Consider the following 23,598-nt stretch of genomic DNA (forward strand, 5'->3'; position numbering starts at 1 on the left):
ACAGGATTTTAACAGGAAGTTTAAAAATTGACTCTCTCTCCTTTTCCTTCTCCTTTATCTCTGTTCCAGATGAAAAGGAGAAATTTGAACCCACGGTCTTCAGGGATACGATTGTCCAAGGCCTCAATGAAGCTGGGAGTGACCTGGAGGCTATAGCCAAGTTTCTGGATGCAACAGGCTCCCGGCTTGATTATCGCCGCTATGCCGACACACTCTTTGATATTTTGGTAGCTGGCAGCATGCTAGGTAACCTGCAGTGTACCTGGTCCAGAATTTTGATGATCAGCCTTGCTTCTTTTTAGATGCTGTCTTCCTTTAGAAAGTGGACATTCTAAACTGAATCACAATTTCACTTACCTAGATGCTTCTTGCATCTTGTATCATTGTGTTATTTATTGTTTGTAGTGCAGTAATACCTAGGGACTTGGTTGTGTGAGGTGTTTTGCAAATATCACAAAAAATGGATACTGCTCTGAGAAGCCTTCAGTCTGAGCTGAAATAACATATAAATGCAACAGCAAAGAAAATGAGAGACATACTAACTAGGGGAAACAGGAATTTGTTAGCATAAAAAGGTGTAATATAGCTCTCCAGATTATTAGCTGTTGCAAAGCTTTCTTTCTATATGTTGCAACAAAGGTTAGCTAGACAGAAGTGAAGGATAACGAGGAGTGCTTTGTGTATGTTCATGGGGCATTTCTTCCAGGTATTGGTGGCAGCTTGGGCAAAAACATACCTTTCACATCCTTCTGTGTTTTGAATAAGTTGGCTTTTTTTAGTGGTCACATTGGTTTGATTCCTGCTTCCTGCTCTTTAGTATGTAAGAAGAAAATATGTTTTTGTAAGACTTGAGGTAATGCAGGAAACAGAAGCCAGTGGAAATATCTAGGAAAAAAGTTCTCAACAAAATAAGCCAAGAGAGAACTTTTGCAGCAGTGTTCTGAATGTTTGTATGGGCCTGGTAAGCATTAGAGGAGAAGTCCTCAAATTAGTAAGAGAGTGCTAATACTTTTCTCTTTGGAAAGAATTTATATTATTGTGGTGTTTAAAGCAGTAGTTAAAATATGTGTAAGGGTTATGCTTCAACCCATACTTACTTGATCACACTCAGTGCTCTCAAAACCAGCTGAGATTCAAAATCTCTGTCCTGTGAGGTCTCTGTGATCTAAGGAGCAGCATATCGACCAGCCTGTCCCTTCTGTCAGGCACCGCCACAGCCTCGCACAGCTCGGTCTCTCTGTTCCCCCCTCTCCCCTGCTAGCTCTTACCTTCTTACCTTCTGCATCAGTGATACTAACATAAGATTTATTAAATCTTATAGAACACATTCTAAACTGAGAAATCGTTTCTTGCCTTTTTTATTGTTTGGTGTTTTTTTTTTTCTTTCTTTTAGCTCCTGGAGGCACACGTATTGATGACAATGACAAGACCAAGATGACCAACCACTGTGTATTTTTTGCAGATGAAGATCATGATGCCATCCGAAATTATGCTCAGGTCAGTAAAGGCATGGTTGATTACTGTTTTCCATTTATGTATCGAAAAGGACTACAGTGGAACATCTGCAGTCTGTCTCCGCAGCAGTAGGATGGTTACAGGGCAATTGAAAATCCAGTTAACCAGTAATCTGCCCTAACTTCTAAATTTTAGGTAAGAAAATGGGATGTCTAAGAAAATCTGATCACAGCTAGCAAAGCTTTATTTTACAGAAAGCATTCTTATTTATTTCAGTCTGCTGTTGGTTCGGTATATTTTTAGACATCATCCTATTATTTTTGTTGACCTTTTCTGTATGCAGCCTGAAGGATTTGTGTGAACGTATTTTTAGAAACACGTGAAGTGTATGAATGACAAAAAATATAAAATTCACGCCTCTGACCTTCAGTTGTATAACTAGTTAGGAATTGGGCATATATTCCAAGAGCTTTCATTTCTCTTACGTATGTGATATATAATTTCTTTTTGCGGGAATAAGGCACAAATAGACCTATGTGAAGTTAACACAAAAAAGCAATGAAACCTAAAACATTATTGAAGAGAAGCTAACATGGCATAACTCTTTAATGGAAGATAATCATTAAATGAGAAAATACAGTAAGAATTCTATTGAAAGTTCAAAGCCACCAGGCAATTCTGGATACAAGTAGGGTTGCATAAAAATGCAATACTACTGAGACTCCCATATGTCAAAAGTTTATTGTTAATTAGGTAGCATATTTATCTTTTTAAATAACTAGCTATTATTGGGGTGCTGGGGACAGTAATTGAAAACGTAAAAGCCACTGTCCCTTTAAAGGTGTTGAGGGTGGTAAGTTGCTGAAAAGGTGTCTGGTTGATTTAAAAGGAGCTGGGATCAGAATCTGCATTGGTAACGAATTTTTGCTAAGCAGCAGCAAGCTCCTTTAAAAACATATATTTGATAATCTCAAGAAGTGAATTATACTTTTTTTTCTGGAAGGGGAATCAATTCATCTTGTTTATCAGCTTTATAATCTCTTAAAACAAGGTATTCTACTGTAGGAAAATTTCTGTTATTAGTAAAAGCATTGATTTTTGTCTTCCAGAATGTTAATATTTTAATGGTTTGATAGTAAAAAATTGGCAGTACCAGTCCTCCAAGGAGAAAACTAACTTTAAAATAAAAGATTGTGTGTTGGAAAATGGAAAAGAAGGCTTCAGGATTTGAAGCAGTGGAATTTTCAGTGTATTCTCTGCATTTCAAACCAAAAGCCACCAAATAAGTGAACATTTTGTAGTTAATGCCTGAATGATGTGTCCTTTTATTGACCTCTCTAGGTTTTTTAATGCATAATGGGAAATAGAGTTCTTATTGTATTATGAAAAAGTGAAGTTAGGCTAAAATAGCATTTGGAGCTTCTTTATCTTCTAGGTAGTTTCTTACTTTGAGTCTCAAATGAACTGGTAATGTGGCTACTTTTTGTGGTTTTAGTCATGGAAACAATTCAAAGAGTGAAAAGTCTTCAAGAAAAATGACTAAAGCTAGCGTTGATATTTTAGCAAATGATTTGTCTATGAACTGTAGTTCTGTCATTTGCAGGGACTTAAAAATATGCAATTTTCTCTTTGGAAATATGAACAAGGTGCTAGCTTACATTTTCATCTTCCCTCTATTTTATGCCTTATTTTATTAAAATTCTGTGTTGCTCTGCCTCTCAGCATGGGCACAAGTCAATTTTTCTCTTGTTCTGAGCCAAAATACTACCATTTAGGATGTCTGGATGTATTTTACATTCTCTGAAAAGTGAATTGAAACTTTCTAAACTTAATTTCTCCCTCCTCCCGCCCGCGCCCCATCCAGCCTGACAATAGTGTCATTTGTTCCCTGTATAAGCCTTTTTACCTGTGACAGTGAGTCATATGTTTTGTGCCCTTTGTACAGTAGTGAGAGCAGTGATTTTTGTTTATTTAATTTCTTTTTCCATCTGAACGCAGCCTGCACCTGCGCTGCTTCTGCTTTCACAATCTGTAGTCGCATGATGGGAAACAAATGGTGAAAACTGGAGAACAAGTGTTTCCAGGAACATACTTTTTGTAAAAAGCTTTGTCAAATGTTTTTCCTCTTTCCCTGGCAGTAGCATGTTTTGTTGTAAGTGTTCGTGTTGGTGGATTTGACAAAGATCCTGCATCTCCTGAAGATGCCCAGCAGTGTTATGTGACGGCCTCACTCTGAGTTACACCTGAGAGCTGCATTGCCAGGGGAAGGGTGCAGAGTTAACCTCCTCCTCCTTTCCCCTGCTTTCGGTCCACGGACAGGGTGAAAAGTAGAGTAGGAATAACATTTTGAGAAGTACAGGAGAAGAAAACTCTCAAACTGCAGTCAATTCTCTGTTTCAAACATTGCTCTATAAAGCAAGAATTGCTACACTTGTATTTTTCCACTTGTGAATAAATTAATAGAGGAGGATGTTTCATGGTCTGTCCTGAGATAGACAACACAACAGATGACTGCAGAAATATCATACTGCTAGCCGCTTATTTCCTAGAAACATTGTCTAAAACCACAGTGTGAGAAGCCATCAGTGCTTCCTATTTTTTTATTTTCTGCTGTGGAGATAATAAAAAAAAGAAATTGTCTTATCATGGATTAATCAAAGATGTTCTTTACAGATGCAGTAGTGGCAGTCATGTTTCCCTTTGTCTTTTTTTTAATCTGTGTTTATCTTTAGGTCTTCAATAAACTCATCAGGAGATACAAATATCTGGAGAAAGCATTTGAAGATGAAATCAAAAAGGTAAAATTGGTGGCAGTCTCCTTTTAGGCAATAATAGTTTTTATCCTGTGTCTAATATAATTGCATATGTACAAATGCTGCACTTTTATGTATTTTATTTAGCTCTGCTGGAAAAGATTGTGGAATCTACAGGTGGCAGCTGTAGTCTGCAAATTTAGCTCTGTGGGAATACTGCTGGCAGCACTTGATGTAGAGTAATTCTGAATTAATGCTTTTTTTTGATGGCTTTGACCAAACTCACCTTCCTATCCTAGGCTTTTCTGTGCAGAACTTCAATGTGCTTTGGGGGGATATAGTTCTTAATGAGGGGAGATGTTACTGTCGTGATATGGAACCGCTTGCTGTGGGTTTTTTCCACAGAATAAGTGCAAATCTGCTCTGCAGAGTGTCACTCAGTGTATGAATATTAAACTGCTCCTGCATTGTGGAATGATTTCTAGCCACAAGTTTTTGTATTTGAGGCCATAGATATATGCAAGAAAAAGTCATCACCACTGGCAGAGTGCTCAGGATTTGCCAGTTAGACTGTAGTGGATATTTGTGGATACTGTTTTGTTTTGTGATACTGACTTCTAAGGAGACAGGAGAAACATGGGTAGAAATTTTTGAAAAACAAAACACAGACTTATTTTGTCTATTTTGAGCCCCTAGTAACAGATGTAAATATATTTTTCTAATGGTCTGAGTACATAATAAACACCGCTGCGCTCTAAGTTAACAGGCATGCTGATAATGGCAAAACCTGTCCTATGACTAAAATGCCATGTTTGTTAAAAGAATAAATGTGTATTTCTATATTATTTATATGTTTGAAAGATTGCTGCAAGGGTCAAGTGAGGATAAGTCTGGAGTGTGATGCCTCACCACCACCTCTAGTGGCTGAGTAAATTTGGCTCCGATTTATACATTCTTGCTCATATAGGAAATTATTTTTGTGCTTGTGGCCAGCATGCCTATTAACTGGTGCTGATTGCTCCATACATCATTCTAAAGACCTAAATTTACCTCTGTCGCCCCCCTAAATCTAGTGTTCTTGCTGCTAATTACTATAATCATTGACATGAGAAACACTGACTCAGAGAATTCAAGTTGCAGAGAGTGTTCAGCATATTAAGCAAATACCGTGTCAATTCAAGCCGCCTCTTCTCTCTTTAACTTGCTTGGTTTGAATGCTCTAAGTTTCTAAGAATTCACTTGGCACACTCAGTGACAAGATGAGACTATGGTTAATGTATAATAATTTGACTCTTCAGCTGGGGAACAAGTGCCTCTGATGTGAAGATTAACTATATGGTACCTTGCGAGGAAGCAATAGTTTGAGGTACAGCGTGGCTGGAGTCATGCTACTCACGTAAAGCCATTGGAAGCATCCTAGCCCTGGCAGCATGAGGCCAGAGAGGGCTCGTTCACCCTGCAGACTGCAAATCTCAATTTTATGTACAGGCTTTTTGTGTAGTCTTCAGTGTCAGGTAACATCTTGTATGAGAAATCACAAGATGAGGTTTGCACCGTGGTCCTAGGCTGGGGGGTAACTTTTCCATCTGCCCTTCCATTGTCACCCTTAGCGCTGGTGCCAATCTTGGCCTGGCTCCTGGGGACCTGGACTTGCGGTGTGGGTGCCGGATGCACTCTATTCCTTGGTTAATGCAGTTTATTTGAAAATTTAGAAGTTAGGAAGGTGGTTGTGAAAGTTTGGGCCTGTGTGTTGCACCTGTGCTGTCATCGCGTCATAAACCTTTGAGGACTGCTGGTAGTCGCCTTCTGCTTAAGGCTGAGGGAGCTGGGTCTCTTTAGCTTGGAGAAGAGGAGACTGAGGGGTGACTCCATTAATGTTTATAAATATGTAAAGGGTGAGTGTCACGAGGATGGAGCCAGACTCTTCTTGGTGACAACCAATGATAGGACAAGGGGCAATGGGTGCAAACTGGAACACAGGAGATTCCACTTAAACATGAGAAGAAACTTCTTCACAGTGAGGGTGTCAGACACTGGAACAGGCTGCCCAGGGAGGTTGTGGAGTCTCCTTCTCTGGAGACATTCAAACCCTGCCTGGACACATTCCTGTGTAACCTCATCTGGGTGTTCCTGCTCCGGTGGGGGGCTTGGACTAGATGATCTTCTGAGATCCTTTCCAATCCCTAACATTCTGTGATTCTGTGATCCTGCCTCCCTGTGTGTGTGTGAACCCGTACTTCAGGTGGCTTTCATCTCGCTGATGAGGCTGCTGGGTTTTTACCTATTTAATACTTTAATCACTGTGTGCGGTAATGCGTATGAGAGCAGCTGCCCATGAGAAGCGTCACAACATAGATACATTAATATTTCTAGAGGGTGCTTCTGCACAATTTAGTAGTTTAAAGACTACTGCAGTTAGGCGATGGTTAGAAAAGCCAGAGAGCAACTCCTGGATGTTGTTTCATGGGTCATTGTCCCAGCAATCATGGTTTTTCTGGTAGATTCATTAGGCAGCTAGAGCACTCAGGGGAAAATTAATTTATCTTGTGGAAAGTCACACTAAAAAAAAACAAGGCCATACCAGCATTTTCATTCTAAAGAACCAGATGGTGTCAGTGGGGCTTCTCTTTAAAGAAAGACTGTCTTAGATGGCAGTATTTGCACAAGTATTTGCTTTATGGCTTCTAGTTCATAATTTTGTCGTTTTGTCATTATTATATTTTGTTGTTCTTATTTCCCAGAATCTCTCCCTTTCATGTGTGCTTCCAGCTTTCAAATGCTTTATTTCTTAATTCTCTCCCCACGAGATTGCAAATTGTTCTTCTAGTGACATAAGCAAACCTTACATCTAAATTTTTATATCTAAGTTGTTTCGTGCAAGCGATTTCAATAGAAGACAAGGATTTTTAAGTGCATTACTCACCTACCGGTTTTTAATATACGCAGCTTACGTTTGTGTGAGTGCTGCCCAGTTGTCACGGTTTAACCCGAGCTAGCAATACAACCACGATAGCTGCTCGCTTACCCACCTACACCCCAAATAGAGGAGCAAATTGAAAGAGAAGGGAGAAACTTGGGTTGAGATAAACACAGTTTAATGAAATAACAAAATACTAATACACTACTAGTAAATATATATCTTTATATATAAAAATAGAAATAGGATATAAAATAAAAGATACTCAATGCGTTTCCTCACAAACTCCATCCGCACCGAGCAGCCAGTCCCAGGAAGCAGAACCTGGTCTCAACAACTGATCCCGGAGAGAGAAAAGAGGAAAAAAGACAGAAAGGCCCAGAGGCCTCTGCAAAACGTCAGGATGGCAAAAAGGCCAAACTAAACGTCCTGAACAGAACTCTCCCAAACTGTCCTGGCTCTGACAAAAGAGACCGAAGAAGGCAAAGAAACGAGAGAGCAACTCAAAAGATCCCAACTCTCCTTAAATGTGAAGCATGACGCTAGTGGGATGGAATCCTCTTACTGATCAGTCTGGCTGTCAGTCAAGCTCTGCCCCATCCATGCCCCCCTTCCTCGATGCCTCACACCTGTGGGCAGAGTGCTCAGAGTGTCCTTGGCTCTCAGACCAGAGCAATTAAAAACATTAACTCTGCACTGGGGTGTTACCTCTTGTTCTCAAACTAAGTCCAAATAATGACCGTGCTAGCTATGAAAAAGAAAGGTTTCTAACTGCATGAAGAAAATTAACTCATTTTCAGTCAAACCAGCACACCGGTGTGCCTGCATAGACCTATGACAACATTTTGCAATAATTTGAGTAAAATTGTCAATTCCAAATTTGTGTTCATCTTTCTTACATATCTATTTCTGCCCAGGTCAGTGGGTGAACCATGCAGCACTATTTGTCTGTGTACTATTTTTGTGAGCCTAAGGAGCATTCTGTATAGGTTTTTTTATTAAAAAAATTAGGATAAAGTACAGATAAGTATATTTTTGGTCTTAACAGTAATAAATATTACTGAGTCATATGAGGGCATGTGAAGTACTGGGAGATGTCATGAGGTCCTTTGTTCATATTCCTGTTTTCCTAATGAAAGAACTCTAAAGCTGAGAATTACAAAATAAGAGGAGCCTAACATCCTGAGATCAAATGGGGGGTGAACAGAGATGCTTTAAGTCAGCTAAATGAAAGGCAAGAATCAGTCAGCAGGTATCTGTTATTTCTACTGCCTTCTCCACTGCTGACAGTTCAGTGCTGTCTACAGATGTGACAGACTGTCAGATGCTAAAGCAACAGACCACTTCAGATAATGAAGATACAAAAAGGCACCACACTCCCTGTGTAGATAAAATTCCTTAATTTTCACTATTAAGGCTTCCAGATTGCAAGAGAGAGAGCAGAAACACTTGTTTTTCTAGTATGCTTTTTAATGTTGCGTGCATGTCTTTACTTGTGCCTGTCTTTTATGCCCAGAATTTGTGCCTGAAAGACTTTTCCTTTAAAGACGAAAATAGCATGGAACAGCACATTAAGTCTGGTCTTGTGCTTATTAGGCATTCTGAACTCCCACTTAAATACTTGGGAGTTCTTATAGCTATGATAGAAATACAAAATTGTGAGCCAGAACTGTGCATTTTATGCCTAGAATCAGCTTGTATCTGTAACAAAAGCAGTAATGGCAGCGCTTGGCTCACAGCAGGGAAGCATCGGCTGGGAGAACTTTCTGTGGGTGGTTTGGTACTATTCTGAAGTGACTTGAACATTTTGTTACTTCCCTGCTGAGGTTTGTAATTGTGATGGTGAAAGAAGAGCTCTTAAAGTAATCGGCAATAAAAATCTGAAACGACAGCTTTGAACTGAACATTTTGTTCTTTTTGATGGTTTCTAAGTGGGTTTATTAGAGGTTTTGTCTTTTTCCTATCATTCAGTCTCCCCCTGAATTAGCCGATGTTTCACAGTTGCTTGAAATATAGAATAATATCCTTTAAGAGCAGAAAATGATATATGTAAGTTTGTTGGAGAGGCTTTTCAAAAATATTAGTAAAACAAAAATTATGCAGTAACACTAGCAGTACTTTAAGCACTAGGAGATGTGTAGAAGACCAGATTCTTGCTCAAAACATACTGCAGTGGGGCACTGTTCAAGAACACCCTAAATCAGATTCATTCCAAGAGGCTTGCAAGAAGCACATTTCAAAGGAAAGGGAAGAGGTCAAGACTGCGAACTTCATAGACACATCATTTCAGACCATGCAAAACGTTTGGACGAATACAGATTTCTCGAAACAAGTGTCAATAAATGTTTGGATGTTCTCTTAGAATCCTTCTCTGCCTTGAACTGCATTGCCGTGTTCTTGCAGCTGCATTTACTGCTGTTGTTGCTTTCGTGACTGGAGTCTGACATAAATGGGTATAACTGTTCATGATTTACTCATTACTGACAAAACCCAAGGGAGGTTACAGCTCAGAAGCATGCCAGAAACCTGGTTTGTCATGTTACAGTAGTCAGTGGGACCACTTTCTAATCAAAATGCTCATCTGTTGCTTATATGGGAGCAGAAGGAAAAAGAGTCAAGGAGGCTACACAGAAATCTAAAGCTGTTTCCTCTTTGTTAACAGTCTCAGTAGATTACAGTAAAGAGCAAAAGGTCTAATTCCTGTTTTTTCTTGTGCAGATCTCATTTTGGTACAGTGTTGTTGATAAGGCTTGTATAAAGAAAGCTTTAATTCCCCAGGCCTCCATTTTATGTTAGGCTTATACTGAAATACTGTAAAAATGTTTTCAGTCTTGCCATTACATGTGGCCCTGGAGTTCCTTTACTTGCACCATTACATATACCAGTTAATTGCTGCATTTGGAAGTACAGCACGCCACTTGTTTCTCAGCCATGTGTTTAGAAATAATAATTCCATTCATCTGCATCCCAAATTTCCTTTTTTGGTTGTGAGTCACAGTTTGTTGAAATAAAATTACACCTGGAGATTTTACTTTTTTTTATTATTTATTTTAAGCTAAAACTGCATGTTGCAATCATTTGGCTGAAGCTCACTTAAAAAAACACTAAATGATTTGACTGTGGTTGAATCATTCAGGCCTGTATAAGCTGTAATTTAAAGCTGATGTTATTATGTAAGTACTACCATATGAATGAGGGTTTTTTTTCAGTTCTGTTCACTGATGCAGAGCAGAGCTATTCATAAAACACTGCATGAGTTTTAATGATTTACTTCATTAGTTATCCGGATTTTAAAAATATCACTGCATTCAGAAAGCTTTACAGTTAATGATAAGCTGCTTAGTTATCTTGGAGAAGAGCTCTCACTGTCTGCGGTAACGAACAAGCACAGGGCCATGTCTGATATTCTGTCCCTTTCTACGAGTAGGTTTTGGTAATTAAAAAATATCCTTAATTTGGAAACGGGGTGGGAATTTTCCATCAGCATGGGCTGCTCTGCTTCCATTGCATCTATTGCTCATTTGGAGAAGGAAAAAGGGTGTAATGACAGCAGAAGGTAGCTGAATAAAGTGCTGGTAGCTGAAGGAAATGAGAATTCCTTTTTAACTCAGAAATGGATGTCTGCAGTCTTCTTTTTTTTTTTTCCCTGTCCTGATGGTCAATTTGTAAGCTAGCTTCTGATGCAGTCAGCAGCTTTTTGCAATGGATGAAGCTGCCCTTTGCTCTGTAACCTCCTTTTTCCTATCAGCCATATTGTGATTGCTAACAACAGGTTAAGAAAATGGTACTGTTAACAGTAACACTATCAACAAAATCTCATTTGTGGAACTTCTTTCCTGATGTAAAGGAAAAGAGATGTAATGTACTGCATCAATACACTTTCAAGTCATGCATTTTATTTTAACATGAAATTAAGATACATAAATAGACTCAGTTGCTGGTTTTAGACTTGAAGAGGTAAATGTGTAGTTCAGATCTTCTAGTGCTTAGGATGGTGAGGTTTGTAATTTTTTTCTCAAGCTGGTTGTTTCCTCTTGTAGTGGGAACGGCAAGGTCTTAAAGCAGCTTTTGTTCCTGTCTGTCCTTTGCCAGCTGTATCAAGAATGTCTGAACTTGAAATATATTTCTTATTTTAGCCAATAGAAAATCTGTTGTAATTGTGCTCTGTTCCCTTCCCCAAAAGGAAAACAGGAAACTTTCTTATCCTTTTATTGTTCACGTGAGTAATAGTTTTTGTAAGCTAGAAAAGGAACTGTGACTGTGTGGGGCTTAGTCTGGTCTGAAAATGTACAAGCGCCTGTCAGCCTGTTGAAATCAGCAAGTCTGTGATCCTGTAATTTCTGTGGGTCTCAAGCCTTTAACGAGCACTTTTATTTTTACACATGTATCTGTATATTTGGAGAAGAGAGGCCTTGTCTCCCTGAGTAAGGCTGTATTGCACATGTTTGCATCCTTATGCAAAGTGAAATTTTAAGTGATCAGTGAAATGGCACTGCCATGCTTCAGGACAGATTTCGATGTGATTGCTATTAATTATAGTGGGACTTCTTGAGAAATAAGAAATTAAACTGTCTGCTAATATTCTTCTCTACCTGTTATTATTGCCTATGGCTCAAATATATATATATTTTTTTCCTTCTTGTCTGATCCACAGCTTCTGCTGTTTCTTAAAGCCTTCACTGAGACAGAACAGACAAAGCTGGCAATGCTTTCTGGCATCCTGTTAGCCAACGGGACTCTTCCTGCTACAATTTTAACAAGCCTCTTCACTGACAATATAGTCAAAGAAGGTAATTTTCTACACAATCTTTTTTTTTTTTCTTACATTATCTTTAATCAGGGATGTATTTTATTGCAACATATTTTATACATTGGAAGCCTTCAACTGTGCAACAGAAATCAGTATTTTAAAGCAGAAGCCTATACAGACAGCAACAACCAACATACTTTGTGAAATCTAATAAGAGGGCAGTCCAACCTAGGAAAAAAGCAACAAAACCAAAAGTAAACCCTAAAGGATTTATGTTTTCTGGAAGTTATACACGTGTGCGAAATTGTAGAATATATGCATTATTGTGGTACTACAAAAGTGTGAACTGTGAAATCTATTCCTGATATATGGCTTCTAGCGTTTTTTCAAGTGTTGCAAATATCTTGCGCATGTGAGTGTGAAGTGGGACAGAGAGCACATGCAGGCCAGCTGGGTATTGCAGAAGGTAAAAAAGAATTCAAGCCCTCGTTTTGCCTTCACACTAGTAGTGATCAGTGTTTGATACACTTTCCCATGGATTTGTATTTACCATATAATGAGTAACTGTTCTTTCAGTCTTAGGATATAATGCCTTTTTGAGATGATTTCTTTTTTTGGAGGGTTTTTATTTAGTTAGTTATAGCTGCCTTGGAGTCCTGATTTTTCCATTGTCTTTCTCCACTAGTTACTGACTACCTGGAATAATCGCAAATGCACTGTCAGTGTTGAACAGGTTTTCATGAAATCTTTTTGATTTTGTTAAAGAGCTATATATTAGCTAAAATATATTCTAACTTTCATTTAAAAAAAAAGTGTTCTAACTTCATGTCATCATTTGCAGCCTGCTAACCATTACATTTGTTTTCTAAATGCTGCGGAAAGAAAAGCCACAGCTGCAGCTTTGCTCTGTCATCACCCACAGCTTTCAGAATCAGAACTGAACTGGGAGAAAATTCAAACAAAAGCACTAATCCATGTCTTAGGGTGATGGCCTGCAATGTTTTTAAATCAGAGTCTTTTCCTAGTTATGGGAAGACAAGAGGCATCTGTTAACTCAAATTCTTAAAACTCACATAATTTGTTATATTTTAAATTTAACATTTTAAGAATATAATTGTTATATACTGATCCTAGAACAAATTGTATTTGCATTATACACTTATGTTTCTAGGCGCTCTAAACTTTTGTCAGGAGCTTACATATAGTGTTGGTTCTTGGTTTATCTATAGTAAAATGTACCTGTGTCACATTTGAGGAAGTTCAATCAGTGTTCTGGAATAGATCTTTTATGGAAGAATAATTAAAGATGCAAAGATAAATGAAAAACGGGAAAAAGATTAAGGCTTAAAACAGGTAGATCATATAAAAATAAGCATTATACTTTGATTTACAAAAATCAATACTGCAGGCAAGTGAGGTTAAAATACACAAGGAAAAAATTATCTGAGGGAGCTGTTGATCAGCGTGGCAATTGTAACGTTGGCAAAGAATTGGTTGAAAGGGAGAGAGGACAGATAGTGCTAATAAGAGATCCATCAAGTTTAGGGACAAATACCTAATTTATTTTAGGATTACCCTTTTTCAGTGTTGTCATTACTTTTATTGTGATGTACAGACGGGAAAAAAATGTCTTTTGGGGATAGCTGACTTATTTCTAGCAGGGACAGAGAAAGGTCTAGGCAGTGGTGAAACCTCAGCAGGGTTATGTGTGCCCTTATTGTCACCCATGCCGAAAAAACAGTGCAAATGCAAAGAGCAGCTAATGGGGTTAATCAATGAAATGAATGGCTGAAGCAGCTTTCTGCAAATAGGGGGAAAAGGAAAAAAAAAAAAAAGAAAAACAAAAAAAGAAAAACAAAAACAAATGGAAAAAGAGAAGAGCTGCTTAAAGGAAAAGGCAGTGGCAGCACATGAATAGAGCATAAGAAGTGGCTGATGATAAATTTGGACTGTAAATTAGAAGTAAGTTTGACAACATGAGGTTAGGGAAGCTGTAGAACAACCTCCCTCTGACATTTGCACTGGCGTAAAATTTGTTTTGTTTTAAACTAAAACTTGAAAAAGGGTTTAGGACTTGGTTACTGGGGACAGTGCTTGGTGACTGAGACCAGAGTGTTCCACTCAGTGTTGGTATCAAACTTATGAGCACATTGGATATGCTGACCTGTGCTTGCAGGTTCAGCAGTTACAGGTGGGCATTACACCTAGGTCTGCTGTTGGTAGACCAGGCTTTGTCAGTCTTGACTAGTCAGCTGACAGTACTTGGCATCCTGCTGGTTGCACTTGGAACCTGCTGCACAACATGTGAAAAAAGCCCAAAGTAATATTTGTAGACCTCTCTTGCATGGCATTGTGCACCTATAGTTCCATATGGTACTTCTGTAAGAGTTGTGCCTTATGACTAAGCTCTTGCAATAAGGTTGCTAAAACTGTCATAACAGTCAAGATCTGTAACGAATGTTAATGAAGCTTACACTGCTCTGGGAATAGTCTTTTCTGTTCTTGTTTGATGACTCATTTAGCCAATGTATCCTAGAAATAAGAAGAATGGATATCTATCTATAAAGTGGCTAAGAATGACGGAGCTGCTTCCTACCAGTTGGTCCCATCTACCTCTTGCAGCTTCAGGAATGTTTGGGAGGGAAGCAGAAAATTATGATGACTGGCCGTAGCATAGTATAGTATAGCGGTATCATTATCCCCACCCTCAGTGGCACTGAGTGGCACGGAGAAGTGTAACTGGCCTAGAGGCAACCTTCCTCAAGGATGAGCTGGGTCTCCCAGACCTTGCAGGTTCCTCCAGCTCCCCACAGTTGCCACTTGCAGCTGAGATGCCAGAGCAGAGCTCCAGGAACCAGTGCTGCTCCAGGAACACGAGCCGGGGGGAAGCAGGAGGTGTGGGGCTAATGGCGTGTTAGCTCCCCTGGGAAAGCTACAACTAAGGGAAGTAGAGTTCTTTTGATTTAATGCAGAAAATATTAAGTTGTGCCTTGAGGAAGGAATTTTCAATTTAAAATAGCATTTGTGCCTGGTTCTGCCAGCTACTAGGAGGACGGGGTACAATCGGTTACCTTGAAGTTGCAAAGTTATTTAACCTTATTCCAGGGCTTCCTAAATGCCGTTTGAATATATTTTTTTTTCAGTTCTTATTTCTGATTATTCTTTGTTATTTTGTGCCTTCATTTCCTGATTTAACACAATTTTTCCTTTTGCATTGGACTTAATCTGTAAATTAGGGAGGGTAGGAAAAACAACTGCAAAGAGAATCTTTGAACAATTGAATGGTGATGGGCAATACAGAATGAAAAGATTTTTCAAACAATCTAGCATACTTCAGAAAAATAATACTGCATTAAAGAAAAAAAAATAGCATTTCATCTCTACATGTTTGGTCCTGTTGTCATAAATGTATTTTCATTCTATGTTCTTGTAACCATTTTGTAACCTTGTAATTCTTATAACCATCTCTAATTCATGTTGAAAAGTGCTGAAGCATGGTTTTGTGTTTTTTCTCAAATAGGGATTGCAGCCTCTTTCGCTGTAAAGCTTTTTAAAGCATGGATGGCAGAGAAAGATGCCAATTCTGTTACCTCTGCTTTAAGAAAAGCCAACCTCGATAAGAGATTGCTAGTAAGTACAACATATTTTCAACAATCCTTATCTCTTTGGGAAAGAAGAGGAAATAAAATGCAGATGGTACTCTGCTGTAAGCCTGTTAACTCCCCATCAGACTGACTTAACATTTTAAAAATATTTTGAATCACAGCAGTATTGTTATGGCTGTAGCATTGATACAGGTTCAGGAATATTAAATACCACATGTTTTTACATTCTGTCTCTATTTTTTCTATAGTTAAATGCCTTCTGAAAGACTACATATATAGGGATTGGGAATTAATTAATTAAGATTTTTTTCTAACCACTGCTAACAAAACACACACCACCTGCAACTGTGCATGAGGACTTGTGGTTTTTTTGAAACATGTTTACTTTTGTAAATAATAGATAAAGTATAAAGGGTTATGATTAGAATACAGGTTCCAAAGCGACAGTGTTTAAATAGGATAACAAAAGCCCATTTTCTGCAGCAACAGCCATCTGGGCAGCATAACTGGTCCTCCAGTGGTGCCAGCAGACCTGGTAGCAGCAATGCAGGAAGGCTTTCAGCCCTTGGACTCGAAACCTGCGTTCTGGGTTTGTAGCAATGGCCCGAGGTATTTAAAGGATATATGAATATGCAGCAATGTTGTGTGCCGTTCTCTCCAAGTGTCTTTCTGAAGATCAATAGGGCTTTTTTTTTTTTTTTTTTTAATCCTCAAAAAGATTGCTGCTGTGATAATCCAATCAAATGCGCTACATCCTGTGTAGCGCTGCCTGGAGAATTTCAGCAGCATTTCCTGTTTCTACCTCAATAATTTATGATTCCACGAGAATCTTTCAAAAGTGAAGCAACCCCCCCACTCCTTCATCTCTTCAATTTGTATTTGATTTGAAGAGTCCAAGTCATAAGTAATTTGCGATAAAGCTGTGAAATGGGCTAATTACACTGTTTATTAGAGAGGAGGAAGAAAAGCAAACTGCATCTTATTTCTGTTTCAAACTTGACTGACTTAAACTTTCAGCTGTTGGGTCTCATTATGCTGCTATATTAAACAACTATAATGTATCAGATGATGTTGCCTAGCACAGCTGTCTTCATGAAAGTTTCTTCTTAATCTCATTTTCAGTAAGTAAACAGATTTTGAGGGTCTCTAGCTTCTTTGTAAAAAAAAAAAAAAAAAAAAAAAAAAAAGTGGTATCTATCCCACAAATCATTGCTAGACAGCAAAAAAATGGATTGTAGGCAAATGCCGTGGATTCGTTGCCAAGATGGGGCATTTGCTGTAGCAATTTTTAAGAATCATTTTAACTTTTCTAAGTAGCTGGACGATGGTGTCTTTGAGTCAGAAATGCCTACAGGAGTTAATGTTAACAATACATAGGGGCTTTTGTGATGTTTGTTGAATGGCGCATTAGTGGTAATGATTGCTCAGCAGAGTAGCGACATCGGGCCGGGGTGCCGGGGCCATGTGTGTAGTGCTAAGTGTCTTTTTCTTAAGAGGTAAATGTGTGGACGCACTGGGAGGGCTTGGTAAGTGTGCTTTGCGTATAATGGCTTTACCATCTATTCCTTTGTACTTTCCCTACAAGACTCTTGGAATCTGGAAAAGGCGTATTTTCTCTGTTTTGAGCAACAGCTTAGGGTCACAGCTCTTCATAAGTACGTGCATTTCACGTGGAGAGGGTGTTAGGCTTTTTGTGTAACTGACCGTCGTTTTTCCTTCCACTTTAATGAAACAACATTATGAACAAAGGGTTGACTTTTCCAGTGTTAGCACAAGCGTTGACTTTTTTAAGTGCGGTAGCAGGTGATTCCCATTGTTCATTCTTAAAAAATGTTCCTTCCATTCTGTCAAGAGTCACAGTTGGTTATTTATTTAACAGTGAGCATCTCTGTCTTTTTAGGAACTATTTCCAGCCAACCGGCAGAATGTGGACCATTTTGCCAAGTATTTTACTGAAGCAGGTCTAAAAGAGCTCTCAGATTTCCTTAGAGTTCAGCAGTCACTGGGGACTCGTAAAGAACTTCAAAAAGAGCTACAAGAACGTCTCTCTCAGGAATGCCCAATTAAAGAGGTAAAGAGTGGGTTTTTTTACAACTTCTGTTTATACAATCATAGTGAAAGACTTGAATCAACAGTAGGTACAGAGGAACAGATATAAGCACCTCATAGTTTTCCTGCTTTTCTTTATATTGTTTTAATTTATTCATCGGTTCACCCTGCGCTTAAGACTAAAGCAACAAAACATCCTCTGGATTTACAAGTGCAGATGACTGTGGGGTTTTTTGATTGTTCTTGTTTTGTTTGCTTTGTTCAGTTATGCTTCATGAGAATGTATTTCATTTAACTGTATTAACTGTTAGGTTGGAGAGGAGAGACAAAACTTGTAGTCAAGTAGTAGTAATGTTGCAAATGCTAAATGCTTCCTTTTTGTTATTCTTGTTCTAATTTTGTTTCTTATTACTTCTGTGCTGTGGTGTTATTTGTAAATGACTGCAAGTATTTGGTAAGGCAGCACCATTCCTGGTTTATTTCCTGCTGCAGGTAGTGCTTTACGTAAAAGAGGAAATGAAGAGAAATGAGCTGCCAGAGCCAGCAGTAATCGGTCTCCTGTGGACCTGCGTCATGAATGCTGTGGAATGGAACAAGAAGGAAGAGCTGGTTGCAGAGCAAGCCCTCAAACACCTAAAGGTGCGTGTGTGGGTGAAGAGGGGAAGGGCTGCAGTGAACTAAGAGAATAACAGCTGTCAAGTTTTTGCCTGCTTAAATCCAGATTTAGAGTCTTGAGGGCTGACGCTGAGCACACTAAGCATTGGAATGTCTTGTGTCTAGTCCCTTCTCCTGTAGTCAAATTAATGCAAAATTGAGGTAGTTCAGAATATCGAATGCCCTGAGGCACAGTGCAGAGAACCAGAGCAAACTGAGGTGGTCACAGCCTGAGCACCTCTGCGTTGCGCTTTCTCGGTGTGCCAGATCCCAAGAGGCTCCCTGCCTTGGGGACAACACTGAGCAAGTGCTGAGGCTCAGCTGTGCTCCGACCTGACTGGGAAGCCTGCAGGAACTGCCTTTGGTATGTCTTTGCCAGAAGCAAAGAAGTTTTGGGAGCACGGTGAGGTGGCACCTGTGCTGGCTTTGCACAGAGCTTGGTTAGATCCAGGAAGGGCTGCTGAGCTCAGAATCTGTGAAATGGTTTTACCAATGTTGACTGTGGGAGCTGGATACTCAGTGACTTGTCAACTAATAAGCCAGGAGCTGGCTTGAGAGCATGTGCACTGTGTATGGTGGTTACTCTCTGATCCAGGTACTGTCCTTATGGCTAAGAGAACTGAATGCATAGAGAGACTGGCTGTAGTTTGCTAAGTGATGACAGATCGCAGTGTCACAGTTTTATGTTGGTAGAAAAACTCTTCTGACCCTGGAGCGGAAGAAAAACTCAAAACCTGAAAACAATGCAGAGGCATTGGAGTCATTGCAGTGGTTGGTGTTCCTCATCTAAGTCTGAAGGAACGGTGTGGTGCAAGACACTTGAACTGAGAACAGAGGCAAAAAGGCTTTTCAGCAGAATTAGTCCTTTTAAGCTAGTAAATCTTGAGCAAGAGAATACTCCCTCATAGCCAAGGCCGCAAAGATTTGCCCTAGGCTAGAAGCAATCTGTACTTTATGGTAAAATGGATCTTAAGCTTGATCTGAATTCCTTTCTTCTTCATATTGGATGCCTCTATTGGAGTTCCCACATTGGTTTAGTTCCTACTACTGCTGTCCTTTCATCCGAATTTGGTTTCCCAAGAGCAACATAAGCCATCCTAGAAATGCAGTTGCTTGCGATCTTTTGTAGTCTTTGATGGTAAAATTGAGTGCCTTGAAGTCTTCTCAAGTGACCCAAACAGCAGTAGAAAGACGAGATAGTTTCCAGAAGGAGAGACATTGTTTTGCTTGTTCTTTTGATGTAAAAATTGATCATATCTCTTTGAGTTGTAACAGATTATTCATTGAGATTTACTGTCTAGTACTGCAGGGCAAATTAACAAACATTTTTTGGAGTATTTGAACATTGGGAAAATAGAAACATAGCTGGCTTTGTACAAATATTGTTGACTGGATGCTTAGTCCTATGAATCTCGCTGTCCCGAGCGATCAACTATGTATGTAACCGCACTAAATTAGGTAAGACATCTTGCCTACATGAGACAGGCATCTTTCTAGTTAGCACTGTCTGAAAACACAGGGACAAATTTGTATGGAGTATTTACTATTTGCAGTTATAGGTATGATTTTAACAGAAACAGTAGTAATAGAAATTCAGACTGTGCTAGCTGATTCTTTACATTTCATTTTTCAAAAATGAACAGCATTTGTTTCACATCCTCTGTCTATAGATAGGTAGAGACAGATCTTGGATTCCTCTCTTTGGGTTCTCGGCTGACCCAATGTGTCAGCCTCCTCCAGAAATCAGATTAACGCTGTTAGTGTGACACAGAGCCTGGTTCTGTGCCCTGCTGTGTGTCAGTGTGCCCTGAAACAATCACACCACCAGGGCAAAACAACTGTGTGAGTCAGGATGTGTATAAATACGTACTTGACGTGGGACATGCCAGGTGGTGCGATTTATTCTTGTATGGCTGTACCTGACAGGTAACTTTCACAAAGCACAGTTCCCAAAGCTTGGACATATGGGTACCAGTCTCTTGAATTTATTAGATTTCTTTTAGTAAACTGTATGCGAGGGACCCCTGAAAAGACATATCAAGGCACAGAATATTAACCTAGTTTACAGTTCTTAACAAGCTGTACTTGGATGGGTGGCTTCCTAGTGGAGGTGGTGGGCAGCCATGAAGCAGTGAATGCCACGTGTGCCATGCATGCAGCAGGAGCTGAACTCAGGAGGAGATGGGGCAAGCTGTTAAACCCAGAATCTTACAGGATAAGCTCTTCATCGCCCCAGTAACCTCACCATGACACTGGGGCTTAGGCCCTAGGCCACCTCCAGTGCAGAGAAGAGACATTCCCCATGGATGGGGAAAATCCTCCAGACAATTTGCGCTGCCAGCAAGGCCGTGGTGTGAGATTTGTGACACTGCAGCTGCTGGCCCGCTGCTACCTAACCCGAGGCAAATAGAAACTAACGCCACGTAACTCAGCCAGCAATGAGAGAACACTAATTTTATGGGTCCTTAGTCAGTTAGACACTTGTGAAACTTATAATTTTAAGTCTGTGCCAGTTGAGGAGCGAGAGGAAAGCAAAGGGAATTGGTCAGATGTGGCAAAATGAAGGTATCTTACTTCTAAAGGTAGGGTTTTTGTTATAAATTGCTTAACACTTAGAGGCAGCAGCACTTCAGAAACCTGTGGATGGGAGCGGGTTCTGCTGGTGCATTTAGTTTATTTAACAGCAGTATATATTGCCCTGCCTCCCCGCAACTTGCCTAGATACGAGCTGGATGCTTCCAGGACCAAAAGGGGAAAAAGAGCTAGTCTTGCTACCTAAAGCCTGCACAAGTTTTGCAATGCTTTTACCAAAACAGTGGCATTGTTTCTAGAGGTGTGGCTATACCTGCCAGAAGTGGAAATACTCAGCGTCTGGTGTTGGGTACATTTAGTAACTTCTCATAGTTACTTTGTAAGGGATTTTCTTCCAAAAGTAATAATACTGTCTGCTTGCCTAGCTGGTCTTGTTACAGTTGCACTGTGATTTTTTTGCTCTCTCTTTCTTTAAAGTAGTAGCTGATAATTATTTTGCAAAAGACATTCTGGACCTTTCAAACTTCAGGTGATTTTCATGCATTTCAATTTTTTTTTTTCATGGATCATGTTGAGTAAAACCCCCAGGATTTAGCCTCTTGTAAAGAAGTCCTGAAGTGTATGTTCTTCTGAACGTGCCCATCAGTGCTGCTGGTGACAGGTGGTTTGGTACCTGACCATGTCCATCGGCAGCCCTGCTCGCACAGACCAGAACTCTGCTGCATTAGGCCATTGCAAATCCAGCTGAAAATGCCAAACTGAGTGTGTTACTGAAAATGATGAAGAAAGGCTCAGCTGAGCAGTGCAAAAACAATTTAAATGGTAAACTTAACATATATTTGGCTTGGGGCTCTGAAGATAAAGGGTAATTTGTCTTCCCTTCAGCTCTGAAAAATGCTTTTAATATTACCTTTCATTTAAGATTGCAGTCTTACCTGGACTTGTCACAGGCAAAGAGGAGAGGAGGCTGGAGGGATGGATATAAACGCTGCATGTTTTAAGGAAAGAGTGAACAGGATATGGTCCTTTAACATAATTTTTAATTTTAAAATCTGAAATAAGAGGGAAAAAAATGCATAACAAAAAAGTTTTTACTGCTACTGTCTTGTCCGAATAACACTAGCAGTTAATTCTGTGATTTGAAAACAATGATGTTTACCAAAGCAAAGGTTGTCATGATACTCTGATGGTGATAATGAGAAAAAATAATGACACTTGATCACAGTTATCTCGAATAACTTAAATTAGTTCAATTTTCTGAGACTTCTGAAACCCCTGTGCAACTAGAGTTTTGTATTTTCACGCACTTCATCCTTGGATGACGTTACGAGCATCAATAAAGCATCATCACTCCTGAATCGGCATCACCCTGCCTTGTGAAGTGTACGAACAGCAGTACTCTGAGATGTGGACTTTATAAATTCATTTTACAAAATTCAGTATCTAAAACTGGTACTGAATTTTAGCTCGCAGCGTGCGGCAAATCTTACAAAAGCTCATGGATATTTATGTGTATGTGTTTAAGTAAATGCAATTGGCAAGTAAATCTAAAGTTTCAGTGAAACAGATTTTCAAGGATGAAATTCATGATACAGACATCAAAAGTGTTTATTTATTTTTATTCCAGTATACTGACATGCATTTTGTTTCTTACCCTCTCTTCATTTCAGCAATATGCCCCCCTGCTTGCTGTGTTCAGCACACAAGGCCAGTCAGAGCTGATTCTTCTCCAGAAGGTGCAGGAGTACTGTTATGACAACATCCACTTCATGAAAGCCTTTCAGAAGATAGTGGTACTCTTTTATAAAGGTAAAAGTCTATATCCACTCTTGTATACTGTGCATGGATTCTCTGTGCCAGCCACTCACATGTGATGCAGTAGGAATCAGATGTTCTTCAGGTATTGCATATGAGAAGGTTGAACTCTGGAGTAACTTATGCTTTGATAGTTCAAAGGAGCGTGCGGCAGCAGGAAAAGCTGAAACAAGCTTTTCTGTCTTTGTTGCATTTATCCTGTAGTCAGGAAGCATGTGCATGATCCAAGCACCATCCACAGTCTGGTCAAGTGTAGTTTAATCCTTCTATAAAACCAGTTCTAGGAAGACATTTCTACAAATTCCTGGCAGGTTTAAAAAGGTAAATTAGAGCTTAGTTTTAAGAAACCTTTAAAGTGCAAACCCTTTTGGCAGGAAGATTTTGTTACTTCTTCCCTGCCAGAGGAGCTTTCCTGATTCTTCTTTCCCTTTTGCTTTCCCCACTGGTTCTTGCAGGTGCCATAGTTTGAGGGATTTAATTTTTATTTGAAGTTGACTTCTTTGCAAGTTAATTCAGATCGAGTTGTCATAGAGACTAATGGTCTTGCACAGCGTGTGATAGGTGGGTGCCAGTTTGTTCTGACTTTTTTGCTATAAATGGTTTAAGGAGAAAAATCAGCAGGAGCAGAAACCCAGTATTGACCTTTGGTCACCCTGTTGTGTCCAGGTACATGTTCAAGGCAAACAAGTTCAGACTGTTAAAATAATGGCATCAGAAGGCAGAAGTGAATCAGATGGATTTATTTCCATACTTGTGTCAATATAGCATGGCCTCAGTGATCAAATAAAAAAACGATGCACCTTGTTCCTCTGCCTTCAAATTCTACAACTTGTAAAGACTGTTAATGACTGAGAACAAACTTCAAACTGCAACCTGCAGCAAACACTTTTTTCATTTTTCTTTGAAAAAGAAAATTCACTTCGGACACGGTCAGTGATTGCTCTAACTGCTGTGCGCTCAGATGGTTAAAGCAGAAACAGTTCTGTGTAGGACTTCCTTCAAAATTTTTGTAAATTCATGACTCTATTAGCCTGCAAGAGCAACCTCATGGCCTGTCAGTGGAAGCCA

General features: G+C 39.4%; 1 protein-coding gene across 1 annotated transcript in view; it reads left to right on the forward strand.

Moving 5' to 3' along the window:
• Window positions 1-23,598, forward strand: part of BZW2 (basic leucine zipper and W2 domains 2) — a 57,173-nt gene that overhangs the window by 26,314 nt on the left and 7,261 nt on the right. The window contains exons 3-10 of the mRNA XM_065628409.1: window positions 70-246; window positions 1,394-1,497; window positions 4,188-4,253; window positions 11,780-11,915; window positions 15,396-15,505; window positions 17,381-17,551; window positions 18,022-18,168; window positions 22,386-22,524. Of these exons, the coding sequence (XP_065484481.1) occupies window positions 70-246; window positions 1,394-1,497; window positions 4,188-4,253; window positions 11,780-11,915; window positions 15,396-15,505; window positions 17,381-17,551; window positions 18,022-18,168; window positions 22,386-22,524 (1,050 nt within the window). The remainder of the gene's footprint in view (window positions 1-69; window positions 247-1,393; window positions 1,498-4,187; window positions 4,254-11,779; window positions 11,916-15,395; window positions 15,506-17,380; window positions 17,552-18,021; window positions 18,169-22,385; window positions 22,525-23,598) is intronic.

The sequence above is a fragment of the Caloenas nicobarica genome, chromosome 2, assembly GCF_036013445.1.
Source record: "Caloenas nicobarica isolate bCalNic1 chromosome 2, bCalNic1.hap1, whole genome shotgun sequence".
Classification (NCBI taxonomy): domain Eukaryota; kingdom Metazoa; phylum Chordata; class Aves; order Columbiformes; family Columbidae; genus Caloenas; species Caloenas nicobarica.